The sequence below is a fragment of the Sminthopsis crassicaudata genome, chromosome 4 (assembly GCF_048593235.1).
Source record: "Sminthopsis crassicaudata isolate SCR6 chromosome 4, ASM4859323v1, whole genome shotgun sequence".
Classification (NCBI taxonomy): Eukaryota; Metazoa; Chordata; class Mammalia; order Dasyuromorphia; family Dasyuridae; genus Sminthopsis; species Sminthopsis crassicaudata.
In genome coordinates this window covers 34963926-34991635 of record NC_133620.1, presented here as the reverse complement: position 1 = coordinate 34991635, position 27710 = coordinate 34963926, and the positions used below count along the sequence as shown (strand labels likewise).

At 37.4% G+C, this 27710-nt stretch overlaps 1 protein-coding gene and 1 long non-coding RNA gene across 4 annotated transcripts in view; one reads left to right on the top strand and one right to left on the bottom strand.

Moving 5' to 3' along the window:
• LOC141541808 (uncharacterized) overlaps positions 1-27393 on the top strand; it is a 28686-nt gene extending 1293 nt beyond the window's left edge. The window contains exons 2-5 of the long non-coding RNA XR_012481905.1: positions 9093-9267; positions 23459-23730; positions 25088-25273; positions 27130-27393. This is a non-coding gene — a long non-coding RNA (uncharacterized LOC141541808). The remainder of the gene's footprint in view (positions 1-9092; positions 9268-23458; positions 23731-25087; positions 25274-27129) is intronic.
• LOC141541806 (guanylate-binding protein 1-like) lies at positions 17639-27288 on the bottom strand. 3 transcript variants are annotated; one of them, XM_074266296.1, is made up of 10 exons: positions 27099-27288; positions 25115-25242; positions 24814-24923; positions 24279-24475; positions 23521-23763; positions 22478-22758; positions 21704-21916; positions 21396-21498; positions 20963-21156; positions 17639-18398 (listed from the first exon to the last, which is right to left on the bottom strand). In XM_074266296.1, the coding sequence occupies exons 1-10, from the start codon at positions 27286-27288 to the stop codon at positions 18279-18281; spliced, it is 1779 nt and encodes a 592-aa protein (XP_074122397.1). In that variant the 3' UTR covers positions 17639-18278. The 3 variants fall into 3 exon arrangements, with proteins under 3 accessions (XP_074122397.1, XP_074122398.1, XP_074122399.1); XM_074266297.1 differs by lacking the exon at positions 27099-27288 and adding an exon at positions 26533-26636; XM_074266298.1 differs by lacking the exon at positions 27099-27288 and having other exon boundaries at positions 24814-24852; positions 25115-25228.
• Positions 27394-27710: the final 317 nt, after the last annotated feature.

The window sequence follows — 27710 nt, the reverse complement described above, 5'->3', positions numbered from 1 at the left end:
TACTTTTTAAATTTGCACAGTAATAACATCAATTACTTAGTGTCTATTCCATTAATACATTCTAACTAGTTACTAACATTAAACAGTAACTAGCACTAATAATCAGTTTACCACAACATAGTCATAAATTGTGTAGTTTGTGAAGCCTTATTTGTGCTATATTAATTCATTACCAAGGTTATCTTAAATTTTTATCAAACATGTTTTCCTGATGATGCCTATGTGTTCACAGAGGGGACTTCCAAATTTATTATATCCTTGTCCTAGCAGCTCTTCTTTGATCCCACTAAAGTCAGTAATAGGTCAACCTGTTCTATTCTCAATCTTGGTTATGGAGGGAATGCTAAACCTGAATCTTCGAACAAGCCCAAGCACACAGAGTAATTAACTTTTGTGAAGCTCTAGGCTGTTATTTACTGTTGGTGTTCTCCATCTCTCCCTTCTTTTTTAATTCAATGTACCAAAGGTCTGTGATTACTGATGCTATTCCATGAAACACTAACCTAAATAAAACACTTCCACAAGCACACATAAGCATCAGGAGAATTTTAAAAAGTCCAAATTGTAACAACACAATTTCTAGGTTATTAAATGGATTAATCTTATTCAAGATATACAATATATCTTAGCCCATATCCCATTCTAATACATGAACCCAAGGAGAGTTAGGAACAAATGTTCACAATTCTACATCTGTAGAATTCTTTTGAGCAGCATCACCCACAACAAGTGTAGATAACAGAATGGACAGCCTCAACAGCTTATTAGATGGTCACTTTCATGGCCATTTCTTCCTGATTCTTTTCTTCTGGGTTAGATGTATGTTGTGTGTCCCATTGCACAGTTCCAGGTATCACACAGATATTCCATTCCAAGATCTAATTGGCATCCCCTCCTTTTCTCCATCTGCATCTGGAAGTACACAACCATAATCTTGTCTCCATGTTAGTAATTTATGTGGCCCATATCATTGGCCTATTTCTGGATCTTTCCATAGGATAGGATATAATGGATGTTTTCTACTCCTGAAAATATCTTTTAGCAGGGGATAAGTCATGATCATTAAGTTAAAAAAAAATGGGGCAGCTAGATGGTGCAGTGGATAGAATACTAACATTGAAATCAGGAGGATCTGAGTTCAAATGTGATCTCAGACACTTAACACACACACACACACACACACACACACACACACAAGGTTAAACAAATTAAGGGTATATATAGCATGAGCTAATTTCTTTTGGGGCTTATTTCCCATATCCTCCTCTTCTTTGTTTTTGTAGATATGTCTTAATATTGTGATGTTTGCATTCAACAATTCCCAAGTACCAAACATATGAATAATATTGTAAGCAAAGCTGTTTGAACTTGTTAGATGGGTAAGAAGATCCATTGTCTGTTTTCAACATCTAGGAAATATATGCAAATATAGAAAGCATATCTTCTATGACATGAGTTAGAGTCACCTGTTTGAAACATAGCTACAGTAAAGGAGAAAAAAGTCCCCAACTTGCCCCAAAGGAGAATAATGAGTTGTATCTATTTGACAATTTTCTAAAGGTTTTGATCCTTTAGGATTCATGTGAGGTGGTGGGCAGTATGGAAGACATGATGTGCAAGATTTGATTATTATATGCCTGGCCTATTCCCTTGGGATACAAAAGTGTTCATGTAAAGATTCTGCTGATTGATGTGATTATTGTGCTTATTGTACTGTTAAGATGTATGAACTAACTAGTCGATTTGTAATGTCATTAGTTTCACTTATAGGTCCGAGTAATTTTATGTAAGAATTTATATGCATATAGTATAGGGGATAATTTCTATGGTGCATGACATTTTAAATAAATGAAAAATGTCCTTAGTGTTACGAATGATAGAAATTTCTAAATGAGTATTTACAGTCAGAAACTATATTAGGGGGAACATCATTTTCTTCTAATGCAATAATTATCACATAGAATTCATTCTTTAGAGTGGAGATATATGGTGCTGTGAGTATATGTTTTTTCCTGATATGATATATAATAAGCAGCTCTCCCATTTTTAGTGGCATTAGCGAATATAGTCATGGCTCCTTGCACAGGCTGTTTCTGAACTATCTTTGGAAATACCTATTGCCACTTTTGTACAAATTGTAATATAGGATAGGCATATGTATTGTCTATTCTGTCTATCTTTTGATACTCTGCTTAAAATGCAGCTTTCCATGTATAATAATCACCACCATCCAAAGTTCTTCTTGCTACTTGTAGCCGATCAAAAAAACAGAGAGGACTAAATTAGCTATAGTTTATATTAAAGGCTTTATATATGGGCTGTTGGCCCCACACTGGGATGTTTCCATCTTTAGAATTTTAATTCTATTTTAATTTTTTAAAAATTTCATTTAAATTCCAATGGTTAATGCTCTCTATGCACATTGCCTGGATTCTGTGGATTGGGAACTTTCAATACCAGGAGGAACATTTGCATATCTAAAGGAGCTTCCAGACCATTTTCCTCATCTGCTTTGAAAACCCTTTGCACTGCAGTTAACTGATCTTTCTATGGTACTGGACAGTGCTGACTTCCTTGGTTTTTCTACATCATCATAAGGGTGATGCAAATGTTGGTGCTATTGGCAGCATTTTCTTCCATCCCCATGTCTCATAAACTTTTTCAACCCCCTCTTTTCCTGAATCTATTTCCTCCCTTTCACTCTCCTCATTTTGTTATAAATCGCTGTAACTGCCTCTGCTTTCAATGTTTTTGTAGCTAACATTTTCTGGGGCTTGTAAGCAATATTTGAAATGTTCCAAATAAGGAATGATATTACTGGAAAGGCTTCTGGACGTTCAGCTCGAAATCTTTCACTCATTGGCCTTCTACCATCTCCCCAGGAACCAAGGAGAGCATTTCTCTACTTACAGATTTATTAAATCTTTGTGCTAGCAGCACTTCTTTGATCCCACTAAAGTCAGCAATAGGTTAATATGTCCTATTCTCAACCTTGGTAATGGAGGGAATGGTGAGCCTGCATCTTTGAACAAACCCAAGCTCATAGAGTAATTAACCCTTGTGAAGCTTTAGGCTATTACTGCTAGCATTCTATATTCTTTCAGCCCCACCACCCCCAGTCCTTTCTGCAAGGGAGAATGTCACACTGAGAAAGAAAGAGACATATAATTTTAAAGGAGCTTTATTCAAAGTCCAGTAAGGGATAGAAGATAAGTGAGAAAATTTAAGCATGTAGGAATGAAAAGAGCATAGGCTGAAAGGGATTTGAGAAGTTTGGAAACTTTTGGGAAACTGGAAAAGCAGTACGTTATCACTTTTAAAACTTTGTCCAGCAAAGAATTGATAGATTCTTTATCAGAACTCAGGCTTGTGGAACCATACCAGGAAGAATCTCAATGTAAAATGTAAAATCCCACTTGAAGCAAAAACTGGCATTTAACCTTTTCCTGCTGTGTGGAAAGGTGAAGAACTTACAGATTAAGCACATATTGATTAGAGACTGTTAGCTAAAGTATATCAAGCCTATAGACCTCAGTTTTGGCTTTTCCAGAATCATGTGATTTTAGATAAGGCCTCGACTACATTCCATTGTCCAAAAAAGGGATTAAATATATATATATATATATATATATATATATATATATATATATATATATATATATATATATATATATATATATATATATGGCCGAAGAAGCTGTATATCACCTTGTCTACTACATTTCACTGACCAAATAGGGAAATAAAGGTTTATGTGACCAATTACAACATATAGAGGGCAGGATTTTGGAGGTTCTTTGTCTGAAATGTATAGAAGTTGTGAACATTTTCAAGGGAGAGATCCTATTCTCCTGTGAAATTTGGCTCACACACCAGAATGGGGTCTGCTTCTCAAGATTCTAATAAATAATTCTTCTTTCTATGAGTGATCTCTGTAGTAGTAGTTAATTTGGGTAGGTCTTTTTGTCCTAAACATGGCTTACAAAAAAAGAAGAGGTTTGTGTGAATTGGGAAAATAACAAAGAGGTAACAACATTTGACTGAAACATCTAATTAGAATTTAGAAAATCTCACAAACTAAAGAAAGTACTGGTTAATTTTTAAATAACTTTAAATTGATGTTTGTTAAAATGGAAAACTTAATATACATTACATGAGACTCCTATTTATTTTGGGGGTTTTGTCTCTGAACTAAAAGGGAAACTTGTTTAAGGTAATAGTTGGGGAAGCCTCATAAAAATTCCCAGACCTGTAATAACTTGAGGCAAGAAAATCCCACTACTTAAATCCATTGCTGAATGATTGAGACTCAGTGAAAACTGATAAGTAGATGGGTTCTTTCTAAAGTAGTAGAAACTGCATTTGCTTTGTTATCCAGTAAACTGAATGGTATTAAAGTATAAACTGAAAAACTAATAGAAAATGGAAAATATGTTTAAAATTTTTTGTTATTATGAGCCTTGCTAACTCAGTAAATGTAATGAATGAGATGAGGTGTGAGATCTTTCAAGACAGTTGTGAAAATCGAGTAAGGCTTCATCTATTTCAGAGTTTGAGTAGTCCTGAAAGGACTTTGAGCATTGATTCAAGAGCATACTTAAGTCCCTTTCCTGCTATACTCCCATGACATCATTTTCTCCCTATTTCAATCAAATATGGGCAACTCTGTACTTATTGGTCAAGTTCAATTTCTTGGGTAGTTCCCATATTTAGAATGTAAGAAAGACCCTCAGCCAATGAGGATGAGGGCCAGTGGTGGGTGGGGGTATTTGCATAAGGGATTATTACAGTGTTAACCCTGCTCTGAGGAGGTGCTTCCTCCCTTCAATTGTCTGCTAGATGGGAGGGATGTCCTTCTCAAGAACATATAATAAACTTTGCTTTGCTTCTAGAGATCTCTCCAGCTTTTTTATTAAATGGTAACCCCTCACCATTTCTGAGCCATACAGTAATTTAGAAAATTGAGTATTTCCATCTTTGTGAGTTAAGAGGAAATTGTAACTATTCCTATTTGGCTATTACTTATGAAAACTTTAAGATTTTTAACTACAGTATTATGTTACTATCCTTATGTTAAAACCTAAAGTTGGTAATTACTGTGTGTGTAACAAGAGGGATGGGTGAAATAACATCAACAGGAGCCTGTAGTAGATGGGGGAAGAAACTTAAGTGCAAAAATGATATTGAAAATTTCTCCTTTTTTGGAGAGATAAGAGTAGGAAGAGGTGAGGTGGCTCAGGATAGAATGGTCAGACCATTTGTTATTACTGTGGGAAGAATACCCATTTAAGGAGGGAGTATCCAGAATTAAGGAAAGAGGAAGAGGTGGTGCCCTCTTAATTTTTGAGGAAAATGAGAACTAGGGTCATCTGGGATTTCTTCTTTCTAGACCCCACTAGGAACTCCTAGTAGGGGGAGGAGAACTGTTCCCTTTAAGATTATCACTCTGAGATTGTGTTCCCTTTTCTGATCTCAGAGATCAGGATCTCCCAGGTTCCAAGGAGTTGAGACAGAGCCCATCCTCCAGGATGAGAGAAGCAAACACTATTCAGGGGCAAATCAACTCCCATAGAAATTCTAAATTCTCTTTCAAATGAGGAATCCTGGTCTCAGCTCAGGCTGTCCCAGCCTCCACCAAGATACCCAATATAACAGCTTCCTAGAGCTAAGCTCTTTGCAGATGGCCGTAGGTAGCTTGCTTAGTTTCCAGGACCCTTCTGCCCATTGAGAAATCACTCTGAGCGCCAAAACTCCATTTGCTTAATAAGTCTTCGCCACTGTAGAAGTCAGTCCCTTGGCAAACTGATTTTATCCAGCAATAAACTTTCACTTTGCAACCAATAATTCGGGAATGAGTGAGTTCTTTCACTCCTAAATCTGTGGCTGATCTAACGGGGATATCTTAACAACTTTCTTATTGCCACTAACCTCTTGACCACCAGGAATTGAGAGCATTCAAACCACATCTCTAGTAAATTTGAAGGTTGAGATTAATCGGGAATAAAAAGGAAAAGGTTTCTGTATACTCATTGTAGAAGTCACTCTTGTATATGGGAAAAAATCAAAGGATAGATGTATATCCCAGAGGTGGAGAGTAATTTGTTAGGCAGAGATTTGATTATAAAACTGGGGTGTTGTATTATTGGAATTAACGGTGTTGAATAATCTGGTAATGATTAAAATGCACCCTCTTCTGGTAGAAATGAATGGTAGAACTAGGGGAGGTTTAAAAATTTCCCCCATTTAAAATCAATCTGAAAAATCCAGGGGATATTGTATGTTAAAATAGAAGGACTCATGAGGGATGGGTTACTAGAACTTTGTATGTCTCTAATACTATTTTGCCCCTTAAAGAAGAAATAAGATGGAATTTCTATATTAGTACAAGATCTTGGGGTAGTGAACTAGATAATGACATATTAGAGAGCATGAGAAGGGAATAACTCCTTAGATAATGGAGAACTGTTTAACTGATGAGGAAAATGTTTAAAGGAAATGGTCTATAGAGACCCCATCTCTATATCCCCACTTGATCTAAAATAGAGGCAGCTACAATAAATTCTAAAGAGGAAGAGAAAGGATTAGAAAAGATTGGAGCAATAACCCGCACCCCCCCCCCAATACTGGCAAATTACCTGATGGGAGGAAAATGTTAAATAAGGTTGAAGAGGCGACCCCAAACTCTCAAACTCCTTGAAAGAGAAAATCTTCAACTCTGCCTCAATGTTATCTAGCTGAGGTTGATTCAGCTTTCTTAAAGAGACACTTCTTCTGGTGTTTCAGAATTTCTGCCTGAGGGCAGAACTTAAAAATCAGAATCCTGGAAAAGCTGAAAGGCCCAGGATTCTGGTGTGGTGGGAGAAAAAGGAATTTAGAAGTGCCTTGAGATGCAAAGGGAGGTCCTTTGTCTCTGGAGGGGCTGGACAAATGGAGCTTGATTCTCTTCCAACAAAACCTAAGCATCTTAAGTTTTCCAGTTAGGGGATTTTTTCTCAAGCCAAATGTCTCTGCTCAAGGAAAGATTTTTAGAGGCAGAGGTGTTTCGTCTCATTATGGACAGGTAAAAGCTTTTAGTTTTCCCAAATTCTCGCAGCATTTCTTGTGTGTCTAGATATTTCTAGAGACAGAGAACTCTACAAAAAGGAGGCCTTTTGTCAGTCCATAGCAATTCATAGGGTATCCCCGGAGAATTGTACTCTAGCCTAGAACTCTAACAATGACCCAAGCTTAGTCGGGGTGGTTTGGGTGTCCACTACAGAACAGGGGAAGAATAAAGATCTTTTACCTTGTCCAGAGTGTCAGGATTTCTTGGTCCCACTATCTCTAGGGATAAAGTGTGACAAAAGGAGGCCTTTTGTCAGAAAATGCAGATATTCTCCCTGGGAGAATACTGCTCACAGCCCAAACCTGGTCTGGGTGTCCACTGTCTTTAGAGATAGAGTGAGACAAAAGAAGGCCTTTTGTCAGAGAATGCAAGTATTCTTCCTGGGAGAATACTGCTCCAACAGGTCAAAACCCAACGTGGTTCTGAGTGTCCAGATCTCTTGGGATTTCCCAGTTGTCAGGGAACCATAAATATGATGTTGTTTGAGTGGTCTAGATTAGTGGCTATAAGAGAGTTGTTAAGAATCCCCTTTAAATTGGCCACAGGTTTTAGGAATGAAAGAATTCATTAATTCCCTAATTATTAGTTGCAAAATGAAAGTTTATTGTTAGATAGAAATCAGTTTACTAAGAGACAGACTTATATAGTGGTAGATCTTTGGACAAATGGAGTTTTGCACTGAGAGAATACAGTTCTCAGTGGTCAGAAAGTCCTGGCAGCTGAGTGAGCTACCGAGGTCCATTTGCAAAAGACCTTTGTTGAAGGAAGCTATTATATTGGGTATTAGTGGGGGCTGGGACAGCCCAAGTTGGCTCATCTACAAGCTGGGTTTCAGTTTGAGCTGGAATTTGAATAGAATTGAATGTGTATCTTTAATGCAATAGGATTGGAATTCTTTTGTTCAGGACTGAACCAACCCCACCTAGATAACAGAATGAAAGTGTTTGTCTTGTTTCTCTCTGGTGGGGTCCCTCACTGAAGTAGAGTTGAAGATTTTTTCCTTCAAGTTTTAGAGTTTGGGGTCCCTTCTTCAGGGTCATGAAGGAAGCCATATATATATATGTGTGTGTGTGTGTGTGTGTGTATGTGTGTATATATGTATGTATGCATATATATGTGTATTTATATTCCCAAGTGCAGAGATGGCCTGAAATATGAGACAACAAAGGTCTTGACATCTAATCCTCTCATTTTACATATGAAAAAAATGTGGCCTAGCATCATCAGAGATAGAGTTTGGGTTTAATTTTTTTTTTACATATGTGCATATTTATGTATATTAAAAGTATCATTCTGAGGAATCCATGAGTTTTTACTAGATTGTCAAAGGGATCCAGGAAGTACCAAAGGTTAAGAACTCCTGGGCTAGAAAGAAATATTCTTGTCTTTTTTTTTTTTTTTTTTAATCAAGTCTTTTTTTTTTAAATCAAGTTTGACTTCTTTATTTTTAACCTTTTTGATATGCTTGAATATTTTTGTCTTAATTGCTGGACTACCAGCAAGGGGATAGTGCAGGGTGATTAAAAGAGCTTGTATTTGTGAATATTACTATAGATTCCCCCAAAATAATGAGGAATAAGTGATTCTAGACTGTAAAGTCTGGGTTAGCTCCCTGCAGGTCTCAGCAACACTCAGAGTCAGGATAAGTAAAAGTCTTTGGTCTTTAAAGAGAAAAGTGAAGGAGACTTGACAAATGGCATGAGGCTCCTGGATTCTCGAGTCTAAAGTTGTCAACTTCTGTCCTCCTCATCCTGGGGCCAAGTGAAGTCTGGCTTGTTTCACCCCATCTCTAATCCTTGCCTACAATTATCTATATACACCAAACATTGAGTAAGCATCCGTGGTGAGAAGGGCTGTTTTTCCAAGCATAAGCTAATAGAGTCATTGTCAAATGATTAGCCTTAAGTGCTTGGTTGTCTGATTCAAGCACACATTTTAAGAGTTTCAGCCCTTTACATCTTCTATTTTCTTTTGTTTTACAACACAGGTGGTCCCACCATCCCTGACTTCTCAGGTTGGTGAGAACCCCAAAAAGGAGGTGATCACCCCTCCCCTTCCCCCCAACTTCTCAGGAAGGGACATGAAAAACACCAAAGGGAAGTGAAGAATCAAGCCAGATATTGTTAGCAGGTTTCTGGATTGAAGGGTTTTACTAGAAACAGGTATGCACAAACCTATCAGCATGGGAGGTATTGCACAAGCACATAGCAATAACGCAGAAGCTATTAGTGATGACTCTCCTCAGACAGTGCAGGCTCAATGTGGTATAACAAACATGAATTTTATATGCACGTAGCGATATAACAAACAATATGAATCAACATGGTGTTGTAAAAGATTTCCAGAAGTCCTAGAAGGAGGGTATATAAATAACAACACATTCACCTCCTTCAGCAGCCAAGAGATAGTCCAAAACCAATCTATTGTCCATTACTTCATGTGTCATGGAATCCAATGATCTCTGCAAATTTTTAAAGTCTTGCAACAGTCTTTTTATGTGTTAGGGAACCCAATGATTCCTGCAGATTTTGAAATCCTGCAACAGTTTCATGTCTCAGAGAATCAACAATTGATCAATGATTCTTGAGGGTTTTGAAGTCCAACAATTTTTGATGTCTATGAGTAATCTCCATAACTGCCATGCTCTTTCAGTGGTAGGCACAGTCATCAACGGAACCATGCGATATTTCTTGGGTCTTCTCCTTTGTTTCAAGGGTCTGCTCCATCTCTCTCTGATGGACAAAGTGAATACAGCTCATTGGCACCCATCTGATTCCTTCTCCACAAGGATACAAGCAAACCCTCTCTCCCAAGCATTTAACCTATCTGGTCCCTTCCATTCACCACTTTCTGGATCTTTCCACATCACCTAGCAATTATATAAAGATAGGAAAGCTGCTCGCACTGGACACTGCTCTTCTGTGCACCACAGCCAGTTCATTTTTGTCAAAAATCAAGAAGTTAATAGTATAAAGAGCTAAATATAGAGGTTTTCTAGGGTTACCTGTGGCTACCCCTTTCTTTTGTTTTTGGAGGAGTGTCTTAATGTCTCTTTCTATTCTCTACTATTGCCTGTCCTTGAGGATTAAAAGATATGCCAGCGTTAGTAAAATTTTATATTGTGTACAAAAGTGTGCAAAATGTTTAGAAGCCTATGCAGGTTCATTATCTGTTTTTATTGCTTGTGGCACACCCATAATTATAAATCCTTGCATAATGGATTCAGTGACCATTCAGGCTATCTCTTTTGCTTCTGGTATTGCAAAAGTGAATCCTGAAAAGGTGTCTACCACGACATGGATAAAAGATAGATGACCAAAAGATTTATAATGGGTCACATCCATTTGCCAAATTTCATTGGATCTCAAACCACAAGGGTTCTTTCCTGGAGGGCATGTAGGAGCATGGAAAGGAAGGCAAGCTGTACAGGCTTTTACTGTGCTTCTAGCTTCCTCTCTTGTTATTCCAAATTGTAAACGTAAAGCTTGAGCAGCCTGATAATATTTAGAATGAGATTCTTGGGCTTCTTGAAATAAAGGAGTATTAGCCAACATAGAAAGCTATCAGCCTTTGAATTACCATCAAAAACAGGACCTGGAAGTCCATTATGAGAGTGGACATACAAGATATAAATCTTACTTTTTCACTTTTTCTCTTTCACTTGCTCTTGAAGTTCTTTAAAGAGCTGATATATATTAGAAGCTACAAATTTTATTTGGGCTGTGGCAAGTCTTTGTACTACACCTACTGAATAGGCTGAATCAGATATTATATTTATATCTCCTGGATAATAAGAGCTAGAATTGCATACCATTCATTTTGCTGAGTGGACTGAAAAGAAGTTCTGACTACTCTCTTTATAGTTAAGTCAAGAGAGTATACAGCACAAATATTATGTTTGGATGCATCTGTAAAGATAATTGGTCCTTGAAGAGGAACTTTAGAAACCTTTTCTTCAAGAATCCATCACCAATTATGTAATAGTCTGGTTATTTTTAATGGAGATCTGTGTGTAAAATTTGGAGCTGTGGCCAATAAAATTTGCCACTCTGGGATGGTTTCACAGCACACATTAATTTGTGCATTAGTATAAAAGGTGTATTTTGTCAGGTCTTATCTCAGATAATTGTACCACTTGCTTAATGGCCTTTAATAAAATTCTAGCCACAAGTACTGGGTAAGGAGTAAGGCTTTGTTGTGGTGATGCTGGGAGGTTCAACCACTCTATCACACTGTCTCCTTGATGAAGGACTGCTGTGGGTGCCTCTTGTGTAGCAAAAACTGATATTTCCAAGGGTTTTTGAGTGACTCTTTCAACCACATTGGATATAGCCAGTTCAACTTGTCTCAAAGCCTCTTGAGCTTCTTTTGTGAGCTGGCATGGTGAATTTAAAGCACTATTTCCCCTTAAAATGTCATATAATAACATATAATTGTCATATAATGACAATTGATAGGTAGTCAAGCCTGGACACATTCATTGGATATCTCCTATCAATTTCTGAAAGCCATTTAAGGTGTTTAGCTTCTCTGTTCTTAAGGAAAGTTTTTGTACTGTAAGCTTCTTAGGATATGTTTTATATCCTAAATATTGAAAAGGAGCATGCTTTTGAATTTTTTCTGGAGCTATATGCAATTTGTAGTTCCTTAGTGTTTCCATGGTCTTTTGTAGACATGCTTCTAACATTTGCTCCTCAGGTGCACACCCCAAGATATCATCCATGTAATGTAATAATATTACTTTTGGAAATGCTTTTCCTACTGGAGTAAAAGCAGCAGCAACATACATTTGACACATAGTAGGGTTGCTTTTCATTCCCTGTGGCAAAACTGTCCATTCATATCTTTTGTAAGGCTCAGCTAAATTAATGCTGGGCACTGAAAAGGCAAATCTTTTCATATCCTCCTTATCTAGAGGGATAGAATAGAAAGAATACTTAATGTCTATAACCCAAAGAGGCCATTCTCTAGGCAATTGAGTAGGAGATGGAAGTCCAGGTTGAAGAGTTCCCATAGTTTCCATCTGTTCATTTACCTTTCTTAAATCAGTCAATATCCTCCATTTTTCCAGATTTCTTTCTTACTACAAATACTGGGGAATTCCAATGACTTAGAGAAGGTTGTAAATATCCTTGGTCAAGTTGCTCCTGTATTATATATAATAAGGCCTGAATTTTATTGCTGGCTAAGGACCACTGTTCTATCCACACTGGTGTATCAGTTTTCCACTGGATAGGAACAGGTGAAAATGTTGGCAGGCTTTCAACAGTAGTTCTGCCTAAAAAACTGAAGTACTCATTTGTAATTCTATTTGGTATAAAATATCTCTTCCCCACAGATTGATGGGGATTTGTTCAACTATAAAAAGAGTAAAAACTCCTGTTTCACCTTCAAATATCCATCTCCAAGGGGTAGCACTAACTTCAGCTGCTATCGCTCTTTCTATGCCAGACATGTAGATGTCTGCCTTAATCTTTGCCAGTGACTGGGCCAGTTGGCACCTTTAATGACTGTATGATCTGCACTTGTGTCTACCAATCCTTCTAATAGTATATCATTTATATAGATAGTGAGCATAAATTGGTCAGCTGTAACTGCTGTAGTCAAGAATATTCCTGGGAGAAAGGGATTACACAATCAATCAGCCAGGAAATAATCTGATGGGAGAAAAGGGTTACAATTGGGGAGAATAGAGTTGTATGCAGCTGGGACTACTGAGATACCCCCTGAAGAGGTGAAATCTGTTCCTCTCCAGCCTATGAATCCCTTGCCTCCATGAACAATAGGCTTGACCATTTCACCTCCTGAGAGTACTTACAAAACAGTGTCCATCCATACACTGATGTGGGAAACTGGGGAATGCGTAGATAATATCCCAGGCATTACTACAGGTAGACAATGTATTATCTTATCAACTAGGAGAAGTAGTAGCATCAGGTTTACTGATACATATTCCTAATAAGCAATCTGATGACAGTTGCCCAGATTCTGACTCCAAGCAGGTTGTATCCCAAATTCATTTGGAACAAAGGGACAGAAGTGGTCTCTTCTGAAGCTGCTTCATGCTGATAAGGGGTATAGAATAATGCCTTGACTAAGACATTTCAGACTGGGAAAGGGAGGCAAGATGGCAGCAACAGTATTCAGAGGGGTGCTGGGTGTCAGAACCAGTTAGCCAATGGCATTCAGTGTGAACAAATAGTTGGAAGTTCATAGCTTGGAGCCTGGAGGAAACAAATCTCACAAGTAGATTAAAAATGCAGGGGCCAAATTTGGACAAAAAATAGAATTAAAAGTGTAATTATAGGCCCATGAGTGTACAGAATATGAAAAGCATATTTGAGGTCTGTATAGATGTTTAATCTCATTCCTTTCCCCAGTTCCAGAGGCCCTAGTAAGGGCAATGAGTTTCAGCTTGTGGTTTAGGCTCCAAGGTGCTATTGAGGGTCACCATAAAATAATCTGCTTGCCTTTCCCCATTTTCTTTCTTTCTTTTTTTTTTTTTTTGGAGGCTGGGGTTAAATGACTTGCCCAAGGTCACACAGCTAGGAAGTGTTAAGTGTCTAAGATCAGATTTGAACTCTGGTCCTCCTGAATTCAGGGCTTGTGCTCTATCCACTGCACCACCTAGCTGCCCTTCCCTTTCCCCATTTTCAAGAAAACTGGACTCATCTGCAAACCATTCACCATCTGGGAGCAGAGTGACAGTAAGAGTGACACCCAGACATCCAGAGTCAAGTCGGGGGCAAGAGAACCTGATATAAACCTCCCACTAGTGAGCCACTAGGAGCCCTTTGGAAGTGCTATGAAAGCTAGTTCTAAGGCAAACACCCAAGTTTCTTTTCGAAGTAAGCAATGGGTCAAAGATAAAGTTCAAGAGCCTGAGTCAAGGCTCCTAGGGTGGTATTAGGTAGGACTAAGGCTGGGGCAAAAGATTAGTTTAGCTTTCAGGATCTTAACTGATAAGACTGTATGGGACTTTAGACAAAAAATTCAAAAATTTCATAGCCCTGATGGGGAAGGGGGGCTGGAAGTTTGAGGTTCATGTGGCTGCAGCCAGAGAAGCCTCTCAGGTGGGGCTGCAGAGCAAGATACCATCTCACCCATATTGGCTATGTTCATTGATAGGGGGCTATTTTCCCCTGGACTGGCCCTTTCAAGGGCAAAAGAAATTGTGGGTCTTTTTGCAATGGTATGCAAAAGAAAGCATCTTTAACATCTAGAGTAGAAAACTAATTTGTCTTCTGGGATACTTCTGTTGGACTCATGGCTTCAATTGACCACTTTCTCTGATTATAGAAATTTGCTATAAGAGGAAAAAGCAGAGATATAATTATAATAGCATAAACCAGATCCTTCAGGCCTCAGGCTAGAGCACATACATGACAGGATAAAGTCATCTTTAAGTGTCTTTGACAGCCAATCATGCAGTAATAATTAACCAGATTCAAAAAAAATCAGATGGGAAACAAACAGAATTGGGAAATTGAGTCAGAAGGAATCCCATCTTAAGCACAGGCTGAGGTCATCTTCCTATCTCTTGCCTAGATAAGAAGTCCACCTACACTTTTCAGTAAGGCATTCTCTTGAATAATTTATGGCATTTCTCTCAAATGACTACTGACTTAATGATCAGGCAATCCAATTTAGAACTGAAAAAAATATCACAGTGCCAAGAGATTTTCTCTCTTAATAGTAAATTCTACTAATTGCAATTTAGGACTAGATACATTATTTTAAAAGTTTATCAGGAGTCAAACCTATAAGATATTTTGTTTAAGGTGTTTTATATGTTTAAATTTATCCTGGTGCAAAGGATCAGTCATTAAACAAGCTTATGGATTCTTAGTAAATGTATTCCTTGTTTAGAAACTATAAATCCTAAACCGGCTCAATTGTCAGGACTGATTACCTGACCTTGGTTACCCTGCTGGTTTCAAGAAGATTGGCAAGCTTACAAATTAAGGAGAGTTAACAGAGACCCCAAAGGAAGGGACTGAGCTTGCTGTTGCCCACCCCAACTATTCTTAGTGTTTTCTCAGGCTGTGCAGTTTGATACTTTCCTCCACTCTGTAAAGGGAGAAAGGAGTTGCAGACCTTATACCTGGAGATAAACTGATAAAGTTTAACATGAGGACAATATCTCCAAGTAACTTAATTAACAATTTTAGAATATTCCTAAGTAATAACCAGATAATTTTAGCTGTAGTTTCTATTATCTTAAATAAGTTTCCCTTTTGTTTTAGGGAGAAAACAAGACAATTCTTAAAATTGAGATAGAACAGATTTAAAAATTGACAACTTTAGTTAATGAGCCTGAACAAAACTGAATTGAAATTTGGTCATTTTCCAATTCACGAAAATCATTTCTCTTTTGTGAGCCAGGAAAAGGATTAAGGTGCCAGTTTTTACTGACAGAGCCCTCAGAAACCTGACTCTAGATAGCTAGTTTTTAAAGTAGTGGCAAACTGCTTTTCTGTTTTCCTCAAGTTCTGAAACTCTTCTGTTAACACTATCAATGCAAATAGATTATATTTTATTATATCCCTTTAGTGGACCTTAATTAGAGCCCCTTTAAAATTGCTTTTACTATCATATCTCAGACAGATTTCCAAATTACTTCACACACACATAGAAATCATTTACTTGTTGGTCACATTAAAAAAAACAAAACAAAACATAAAGCTATCAAATACAAAGCAATTATATCCAATAAATCAGTTAAACATTTATGTAGTACATTTTATGCTAAGCACTTTTGCAACCAATCATGTGGTCTTCACAACAACTAGTATTTCTCTTTACTAATCAGAAAACTGGACAGAAATAAAATAATTTGCCATAAATTACATAGCTAATATATACCCACAATTGAGACAGAGAATGGTAGCATTATCAAAGGCAGAACCTGCTGAAAGTTGGGGTGACTGGTGCAGGATACTCCTTTGATGAGTTTTAGGAGCCAGGGCTCAGGGAATGCTGATACTGTATCATATGCCCACTCCCATAAAACTGGGTTGGAGAGATGTTTGGGCAAGGTTGTGTGGGGTCCCCATGGTTTTGCTTCTCCTATTTCTGCAGGTGAGGTAGAATTTGAGTTTTAATCTAATCTGAGATGAGAGGGTTTGGCAAACAAGATTTGGGATATATTGATCTTGCTAGCAATCCCCACAGCTGAGATACACTCAGGACCACTCCAGAGAGTGGAATGGAGAGGGTCCCTTGATACCTGTGGAATGATTTCCCTAAGGAGCAGAAGGGTGACTGCAGACAAGATAGGAGTCAAGGAAGGGTTAGCAAAAAGTTGCTATTTACCTAGTTTGTTTTTTCCTTGTCTTTTCTTTCAGACGAATAAATTCCTGGAATTATCCCCAATGTTTCAGGAATTTTTCTTGCAATCTTAAAATGATTAATTGCTAAACTACCTAATCATTGCTTTCAAAAATTTGAGATTCTACTAAGATGTTATTTACATTTTAACTAGCTTTTTTTTTTTTTTTTTTTTTTTTTTTTTTTTTTTTTTAGCCCCTGACCTTGGCCAGAGCTGAAGTCCACAGAAAAAAAGTTAGGCTTTTGAAGAAAAATTTCCCAACATTTTCACTATAGCATATAGGGTTTTTTCCTTGCTGGTTACATTTTAAATCTTTCCAGGTAGCAAAATCTAGCTCACGGAACAAAACATGACACGTCATTCTGCACAGAGATGCAGACACAGACAAAAATGACATGAAAATGTCCATCTTTGCCAAAAGCCATAAAATTTTGCCAAAAGCTATCCTATAGCATTTCTGTCTTCTCTGGCATCCCAGAGAGGGTAAAAGGGTGGCAAGGATTCTCTAGGAACTTTGCTGAAAATTGCAAGAATTTCCTAGTCTGGGTGTCCCCAATCAAGGAAAACTTGCTGAGTGTAGAGCTTATGACAACCCAGACAAGCCTTTTCCCCATGGCTTGGGGTGTGCCACTATAGGATTGTGGGAGAAAAACAATGGGAGGCTTACCTTGACAAGGAGGGAATCAAGCCAGGGGAAGCCAGACTCTCCCCATACAAGTCATCAAATGTTAAGTTGGCAAAGGGAACCCCAAAAGTTTGGGGTCACAGACTATGTTATGAGGCATCTCAAAAGAATTTTCAGGCTTGAACATATGTCTAAGGTAAGGGACAAAGTTTATTGTAACTGTAATTCCAATTGGGCTAGATTCCAAAAGAAATTAGCAGAGAAACAAGCAATGAGAGATTTATCCAGGTTTCCATCATTGAGATGCTAACTCTATGGCTCATATGTAGGATAGAGGAGTGGTCTCTGGATTTGGTTCTCCCTGACAAGATTATCAGTCAGCAAGGAATTGAGGAGTGGTTTATTAATTATTGTCTCGGAGTTTGATCTATGGGAGTTTCCTGAGGCAGACTCCAAAGCCAGATGATCTACAATCATTGATTTATTGCCAGAACAGAAGCCCTCCTAAAATCAGGGGATCACAAAATCATATTACACATTATTGGGGTTCAGTCAAATGACAAATTCACAAAGGCTGTTCTCTTTGGCAAAAGCCAAATTTATTTAGAAGAGATTACAGACAAAATGAAGAAATAAAATAGACATCATGAAAGAGGAGAGCATTTAGACATCATAAGGCTTTGGGGGAGGGATGAGGAGAAAGACACTGTGAGGTACAGTGGAGCACTGTGGCTGGCTAATCCATAAGGAATTCAGCAAAGATGGCTATGGGCCATAGACAGATTTATAGAGGAAATTTAACCTTGGGAATTCGACATACTTTGGATTTCTGACTGGACATAGCAAGGTGGAACTATCAAAGACCTGAACAGAGGTTGAACAGATCCTCATCCCTTCTCTGCTTATCTCAGAATGTAATCTTATCACTATCTCAGGCTTTATCTACTAACCCCACCTCCTTATTCTGAATCTCATTAGTTTATATAGGAATCAAATACAAAAAAAAGTCACATATTTTCTCTCTATTTTAAAATCATCATAGGTCTTTTGGGAAAATCATTAGGTTTTTCAAACTGGACAGAAAACTAAATTCTACCCTCAATATTGTAAAAGCCTTGTATTTCTAATAGCTCTCACAAATATCCCACAAATTGTAGGGATCCTGAGTCCTCTCCAAGTTATATTGAAGGTGAATAAGAGGGAGAAGGCTTCAGTCTTCAGCATATGATACAGCCTCTTGTTTTTGTATGATTCAGTTTGTTTTCCAGATTCTTGATTTGGTGTTGAAGCTGTTGAGTTTCACTTTCGAATCCTTCTTTTAGTAATCGTTTCTGTTCCTGTAGAGAAAGAAATAGAATTTAAGAGCATGGAAATGAAAGAGACCATAAAGAATTCTGTATCCTCCAGATCCTCTAAATGATCCTGTGTGTAATGTTTGCTCAAGACTTAGGACTGGAATGAAAAGGAATGGAAAGGAGGCCAGACAGATAGTTCCTGCTACCAGTTGTCCTGGGGCACAGAGGATAGGGAGGGTAGGCTTTGAAGAGGCAACAGGAGGAGTAGCCTGAGAAGCCAGGCCAGAAATACCCAGGCTGAGCATCCACATCAGCATCTGAAATAGCTAATGGACTTGGGGCCTCTGGCAGGAGCTGTTGCTATAGAAGAGAATATAGGCTAGATGCCAGCCTCCCTCTGAAAGGCAAATTTAAATTCAGGGGCATCTGCCTCTCAAGGTGGTAAAGTCTATAGAAGTACAAGGGGATAAAGGCAAAGTTTATCTAACAGATGAGAAATAAATCTAATAAAAACAATGCAATTAGTTCTACAATATCAAATATTGCCCACCACTTACATAGTACCTGGAGGTTTGCAAAGCACTTTGCTCATCACACCCCAGTGAAGGAAATGATGTGACCATTTTATATATAAGGGAACTAAGACAAGGAGAGATTGAGATTATTAGCTCATTTGGAGTTATGTAGTGAGTAGTATCAGGTTCATCACTCAGACCAAGATAAGAAAGAAAAAACAAAGAAATCTGTACCAGAAGTGAGAGAAAACTTGGGGAAACCAAAAATGTACATAAAATAACAAACTGAAGTAAGGAAGAGCCCCCAAAGAGGGGAATGAAGAACAAAGGAAGATACAAAGGAGCAACCAATAAGAATACAGAATCATGTAATATTAAAAATATCCAGGGAAGCAGGACAAGACCAGATGAAGAGAGTTGAACAAAATGATAAGGATAATGAACAAGACATTGGAGAACAATCCCAGATCTGAGATTCAACTCTTTATAAATAAAGATAATGGAAGATAGGTCAAGGTCACCAAACATTAGATTAATTGGGATTCTACAGGGTATTGTGGTAAAAACCAAAATTCCATTCCATAATGAAGGTATATATAAGCAGAGATGATTACACAGAGTAGATCAGAGCTGACAACACCTAGAAGTGGAAAGTATTCATAGGATTTCATCATGAGGAAATGAGAAAATCCAGCTCCAAGACAGACCATTATCAGATTTCATAATGGTGAAAGATTAAAGTATAAAAAAAGGAAAGTGAAATTACTTAAGAAAAAATGATGTTACATATTTCCCCCAAACTATAAATCAAGAAAAATAAAACAATGTTTAGTTTTATACATAGCACTTATACATATACATTTACATATATTTTATACATATGATCAAGTTTAGGGAATGTTTAATTTTCTGTTGTAATTATTTCCCATTCAAGAGTAAATTATGTATACATGTATATAAACTATATGTATACATATAAATATACAAATTTATATGTATAGATATAATAATATGTAAATATAAAATACATAAATATATATGTATATATATATGTATATATATATACTTCATTTTTATAGGGAAATAATTGCAGCAGAAAATTATATATACATTTATTTGTATAAATTATATACACACTATATTATTATAAGCTATATAGTGTATATATAGGGAAATAATTGCAGTCGAAAATTAAATATTCCTTGATCATTTTATCTGGATACAGAAAATGGCATTCAAAACCCATAGAGGCCTCAAAAAGTTTCTTTTTCAAAAGCCTGCCAACTAGATAGAACTTAGCAGAATCAGGACTAGGAAGAGCAGATATAATCTAGGGAGAGTTCCTGGTCTATAAAGAAATCATTTCTCAACAAAAATATTAGCATACTTTAAATATGTCATTACATATGCTGTGAAATAGAGCATTTGATCTTTTGTAAGAGAAATAGAAATGATTTAAGATGAGATAAAAAGTATCATAATTTTTTAAAAATAAGCAGATTTTTAAAAAGCTTATAGATAAAATAGTAATGAAGTAATGAAAAGGGAAATAAGGAAAGGAATGAGCAAGTCTGAAATAAAAATTCTTATTTCTAATAAAAATGGAATAATAAACAATATAAAAGGAAAGTCTGAAAAGAGTAGTTTATGAAATCAAAACTTAGTTTGTTTCATTAGTTGATCTAGTGGTTAGAAAAGTTGAGGATTACCCAAAGGACAAAGGAGAAGCACATAGTGGACATGAGTAGGCACATTACCAATTATGATTTGCTTGACAATAAGAATAAGGGATGCTATTAATCAGAGGAGTTTCATTTGAAAAGATCATGTTGCAAGAGTAAACAATTACCAGCAGTACTTCATTAGTGTCTTTGTCAAGAAAGGTCAAAGAAGGTACCCAGCATGGTGGATGGCTCTTCCTCTATGAAGAATTTATATGAGGTCATGATTGAGTCTATTCTAACCAGAGGGAATGTCTTAGATTATCTCTGAGGTCCCTTCAAGTTCTTTGAATCTTTTTTTTTTTTTTTTTAATACAGTATTTCAAAGATTAGAAACTACTACATATGCTTGCACTCATGGATTACAAACCTGGAGTTTCAGAGTCAGGGCCTTCTCTTGCTCTGCTATCAATTGCTTCCTTTCTGCTTCCATCTTTTCAGTCATTTGCCTTATATGTTCCTGGTGGCTTTTTTCCTGTTGCTTCATCATTTCCTCATTTTTCTTTTGCATTTCCTCCAAATGCTTTGCAGCAGCCTGTGCAGCCTGAGATTTCAGACGCTCCACTGAGGATAATGAAAAATTGGGAAAAATTAAAGAGAGCTGGTTCCCAGAGCAGCATTCTACTTGATATCTCAGTGTAAATGATTTAACTTCTTGGTATTGATTACAACCATGTTCCAAGAGAGAGATCAACAAACAAATGAACATACTTGTTGACAATATTTTGGTAACGAGAAAGAACTTATGTTAATTTGTGGAAAGCTTGCCAGATGATCTAGGACCATTTTCATGAATTTCTTACCTTCAATATCCTTTTCCTTTGTTGAGAGTGACTGATCTGCCTGCAGTATTGCATCATTTACATCTTCCTTGGACTTCAGGTATTCCTGCAGAGTCACCTCAGCCTGGCAATGGGAAGACAGTAAATTAGGAAAAAAAAGGAAAGTTGTTGAGGCGAGCGAAGTCAAATGTTGTCTGTTCACATGACATTGGCCTTGACAGTGGGCCATTCCATTTGGCATCACTACTGTTCACCTCAGTGCCTGAAAATGACTCCTAAAGTTTGCTTTCCACTCCTAGCCTGAATCAGTTGTTAATGGGAGGGTTCACCTGTATCCCCTTCCTGGGCTGCTGATAATACTTCTGTTTCAGCTCCTTGTTCTCCTTCAGAAAGTGACCATAGCCTCCTGGTTTAGAGAAGGTGCCCTTCTTCACTTCTTCCTCCAGAGGACCGAAAATATCCTTAATCAAAGCTCTGCACCGCTGTGCAGACTCATTCACGTTCTGATCACAAAAGGCATCTCGCTTGGCTTCTAGCTGGCTCTTTGAGCAATATAAAGGAAATTAGTGTAAAAGGTGCAATTGAGAGAATTTATCAAGAATTTGTGAGAATTTCTAGAAATACTTTAAAAAAATCTTGCCCGCCTCCCACCTATGCATATTTAGAGTCATTCCAAGCATGACCATACCCTGGTTCTAGACTTGCTTTTGCAGGATTCTCAAAGATAATATGGTCCAGACTGATTTACGCTCTTCCCATAATCTTCAAGATCTCTTAGACTAGATATTACCAGAATCCTTCAAAAGCAAGTCTAGAACCAGGATATTATCTTTGTCTTAGATTATAACTGCCTGTCTTCAAAATCTTTTCATGTATAACCGTCAATTTCTCAAAGTTAATAAACATAACAATATCATAGTCAACCAGCATTTTAAGAAAACAATTGTCGTGAGACTCTTTTACTTAACGAAGGTTGCAAATGAAGACAACCTTAGAGTCCAGTAAGAAGTTGTTCTTAGAAGGACCTCATTTTCCTTTCTAGGTCTGCTCTCTTTCATGGGGAAACCCCCTTTTCCCCCAATAAATAGGAGTAGCCAAGGTACCGCCAATTCCTTCTGGAATCTCTGGTCCACATCCTTGAAAGAATACTTGATGAAAATTTCAATGGCTTCTTTCTCACAGGTTGCATGTATATCCAACAAATCCTGGAGAGTTTCTGTAGGGAACTGGACTTTCTTTATCATTGTCTCTTCATAGTATGTAAGAGCCCTTTTTACTGCAGCCGAGTTCTCTATTTGAGCCAGTGCCAGGACTGCATTTTCCATACAGGGCATATCTCCACTGGTGATGGCCTCAACGTAGGTCAGGACCAGGTTCTCTAGACCTTTGGAGAAAACAAAACGTTAGATGTCAGAATGTATCATGGTAAATAAAGGGTATGTTCACTTGACTTTTCATTCTATTTTAATTATTGCATCATTGGGCATAGAATCTTGACTTCCAAATTGAATTCCAAATTTCCAAATTCCAAATTAATTTCCAAATTAGCCCTTTCCAAGTCAAATACTTTATGATTTTATGAAACTTTCAGGAAATTTCTTGATATGGGAGCAAGATGTATCCAAAATGGTAATAATGAGAAGCAATGGATTGAATAGAAAAAGATAAATAGGGTAGTTCTGACCATTTAAAAAATAATTCTATATTTCCTCTTTTGGGAATGGTCAGAATCTATCATGATAATAGCTATAAATTATTATATAATTATATAATAGCTATAAATTTATTTACAAATTAATTATTGTACCATTCACAAAGAATTGGGCATCGGGGGTAGTACTACAAGTTTTCAGGTTAGCTTTTTATTTTTAATAAAAATAATAATAATATAATAAAAATATTATGTTATGGGGAATTAATTTAAACTTTTAGAGATTTTCTGACATAGGAGTCAGGAATATCCATAATGATCAAAGTGGATGAGAGACAAGAACCTGGAAAAGTCTTTTGTTATGTAATCTAGCAGATTATATCTTTGTCAGAAGCTCTCCCAGAGAGTTCTCTCTTACTTTTTCTTTTTATAGTCTCTTAAAAAACAGCAGAAGAAAAATACTAGAAGGATGAAGAGGAGGGAGAAAGGACTCACGGGGTCCATTGACTGTGATGCCTCCCTGGAGAGTTTTCACATTGGAGTTATTGAAGATATAGGAGCAGAAGCTTTCAACTTGTCCCACAAATTCAGGATCTAGTTCATTGTCATGAAGTTTTTCCAGCTGGGCAAGCTTCTTTCGGTGTGTGGGTCGGTCAAAGATAAAGCATTTCTTCCTGGGGAAGAACTGGCGGATACACTGACGAGGTAGATTGAACATTTTAACTTCCTCAGGTTTACCTGAGGAAGGGAAGGAGGAGTCTTATAATATAGAATGAAGCCTGGACTTTAGACATGCTATCTAAAATTATGTTTCCTTTCAGGGACTTATATTTGGGCTGAAATTAGCTTATTTTTGCTTAGGTCTTTGCATGTTGACTTCCCCATTAGAATGTGAGTTCTTTGAAGGTAAGGATTGTGTTCCCCTTTTCCTTGTACAGTATAAGCCAGCACAACATTTGGCAAAATAAAAATGCTAAATAAAGCCTTGTTGTTAACAATGATGATAATGACAATAATGGTGAAAAAAGGAACAAATCTTTTTTTTCAAAGATAGGAGAGGGATTCAGTTGTTCACTGAAGTCAGTAGAGTAGACTTCAGCCAAAATAGAATACTTTTCTTGTCTCCAAATAGGTAGGGAACCATAACTAGAGAAAGATATGTTCAGAATATAAAATAAATTCTGAGAGGAGATTTTCCCTTCCCCTCCCCCCATTTTATTCGCCACTTCACTGCCCAATTCAAACCCTGGAACCTTTCTTAGGCTTCAGTGCGATTTCCAAGTATTCATCAGATGTAATAGAGTTCCCATCAGCTTCCAACTCCAAAGTGAAATCACGCACGGTCCACACAAAGTCAGGGAAGAAGCTCACAAACTCTGAGGAGTTTTCTATCTCATCACAGGCGGGGTCAGATGTGCTCTTGATTCTGTGTGCCAGCTCAGTAACAAAGCTGGGGAATTAAGGAAATATTGCAAAAAAAAAAAAAAAAAAGCACCAGCTTTTATTCTACAATTCAGTTCTCTGAAATCTTTTATTTCCCTTTGTCCCTGAACCAACTTTTTACTTTTTTTTTTTTTAAAAACATGAAGCATGCGTAATTTCTTTAGAATTTGTGACAGACAATATGCACGTATACATATATGCACAAACATACATACACACTCTTATACCTGTCCTTAGAACATGAGGAACAGAACATGGGCATCAGAAAGAGATCTGGAGAGAGTGAAAACTCTCCCCTCCTCCCTTCCCCAACTGTATTCTTCCCCCAAATCACAGGAAGGATACTGCAGCTGATCCATGGCCTGCTGGTTGATAGTACCCATGCTGTTAAAGACAAAGGTGCTGCTCAGTAGCACAGCCAGAGAAAAAATCCATATGTCATTCTTGTTGTCCCCCTAGAGATCAGAATATGTTTCTTGGCATTATTACATGATACTTTTCAATTCCCATAGCAGTTCCTAGATTAGCATATCTGTATACTAGGTGAAAATCCAGTTCCCTTGGATTTTTGCAGGTCTAACATCTATAATAATACTAATGTATTCTCTTTCATTTTTAGTCATGAACAGTGTCCCCCCGTTCTTACCTTCTCCACATCACCCAGCCCCTCAGTGTCCAGGAGAACGAGGGTGTGCTTTGGCTTCTTGGGATGAGGAACACACCATATCCAGATGCCCTTGGTGTGAGACTGCACTGTGGATCCAAGGGAGAAGCCTGCACAAGAATGTGGAGAGCTAAACATGGGGTAACCTGTTGATTCCGATGTTTGATGAGTGTCTTGGGTATTGGTAGAGCTGTATAATGTTAATTATTCCCTGCAAGAAAACTGACTACTTTCCCATAGTGAAGAAGAAAGGAGATTACATATAACAGGATTAGTACTGTAGGTCTAGTTTTTAAATTATAGACAAAATAGACAAGTTGTCTGATCACTGAAAGTAGGGACATTTTCTTGTGCTTTGGAGATCAGTAGAGATATCTAGGAAGTTTTCCCTTGATGATTTTCTGTTCATCCATCCATTCATCCATCCATGTATCAACAAGTCATTCTTTTCATTTATTTAGCTTAGTTTTACTGGACATTTACTTTGTGCAAGATACTTTCCTAGAAGTTATGAGTAATATAGTGATAGAGGACATGGTCTCAAGAACTTCTACCTTCTTAGAAAATATAAGATATGCATAGAAAACTATGGTTTGGTTAAGAAATGAAATATGGGGCAGCTAGGTGGCGCGGTGGATAGAGCACCAGCCTTGAATTCAGGAGGACCAGAGTTCAAATCTAGTCTCAGACACTTAACACTTCCTATCTATGTGACCCTGGGCAAGTCACTTAACCCCAGCCTCAGGAGGGGAAAAAAAAAAGAAATGAAATATGTGTTTGGCTAGCATAAAATGTAAAAGGAATTCAAAGGAGGAAAATTTCATTTCTTGGTTTAAGGTGCTGGGATCTCTTCAGAGAAGAACAGGGACATCTAAACTGGGCTTTGAAGATTAAATAGGATTTTTGACCTGTGGAAATATGGCCAGGAGGAAAAAGAGAATAGTGTCAGTAAAGACACAGAAATAGATGTTGAAAAATAGTCATTTGTCCAGTTTGCCTAAATTCTAGACCAGGGGAATAGTGTAAAATATTTTGGAAAAGAAATGAGTTATAGGATCCTAGACGGAGCCAGAAGGGAGTTTTGACATCACAGTTTCATGCTTTCACTTTGCAGGTAAAGTCAGAGAGACCAAGTGATATGCCCAATTTAGCTAATTAGTAAATATGAGAATTAGGTCTGAGCCCAGATTCTTTGACTCCCTTTGCTTTTTCCTCAGTGTCATACAGCCTCAGTCATAAAATTTATTAGAATGCTCATATAAATCACTGTCACTGTTACTCCATTTCCAAAGGGCATTTTATCTTGTTCTAAGGGGAAACTCAGTCAGCATGACATAGATCACAAGGTATGAGGCTCAAGTCAGGAAGACCTGGCTTCAAATCCTACCTCTAATACTTACAAAGTGGAGGAAACTTCTCCATTGCCTTCCAGATTACAATAATGGGTCTAAAGCAGAAGTCAGAATGAGGCCTTGTGTAGAGGGCAGGAACTCTGAAAAGGTGTGCTTAAAATCTAGAACAGCAGGGTATTTATAGTTAAGTACCTACTCAGTGTGAGATAAACACATACTTAATGTAATATAATGATGTAATCAATCTAGTTGCCATATGTTTAGTGTAATATGGTGATATAATGTTCTACTGGGTGAGGTAGTGATGTAATCATACTGGAGTATTTAAAAGGAGTCTCAGTGCTCAGCCATAGACACAAGAGAAGACACCAGATTCCAGACTCCATCTTTGACCAGCCACGTGGTTGCCATGTGGCAACTCACCTGTCTCCTTCATTCCTCTAAGACCAAGGACTGGCTAATCCTGAGGTCCTCCAGAGAGCTAGTCTGGACATTATAGCCTTGCTTTTCTAGGTCTATCCCTCCTTGTTAAAGAGAAGACATCAAAATAGATAATATACAGTTATGTGTTAAAGGAGTAATCATACCTACCTTATTTTCTTGATTGAACGTACCTGATTTTTGTCTTGCCAATTTATTCATCAGGTAGGATTTGCCAGTACGATACAGACCCACAATAGCCACTACCACCATAGGCTCAGATATTGAAGAAAGAATCTTCAGTGATTGCTGATTCACTATCAGTTTTCCTTTTATGTTCTCAATCAGACACACTGGGGCTGGCATTTGGACATCAGAGGCCATTTTTTTAAAGTAGTATGTTATCTGCAAATGGAAAATCTGGTCAAATAGGCACTGAGATGCACAACTGTTATTTCTAAATATTGAGCCAAGATGCAACACCCACAATAGCTCTCCTGCTGTTTTTTGTGACTCTCTCAATCTATATGATAGGAGCCTCTTGTCTTCCTTAAGAACCAAAGACTTTTCTGATCTAATCAGCCCAAATATTTAGCTTCTGTTTTTTCAAATCCAATATGCAAGAGAAAATAGTGATGTCTACTTAATTACTCTCAATTTGTATGAATCTGAACCATAGCATTATGCAATTGAAATCCAGAAGGAGCTTTACAACATATATAACCCAATCCACTCTCATAGTACATATGAGGAAAATGAGTCCCAGTGAAGCTCACTGATTTATTTAAGGTCATAAAGGTTGTTAG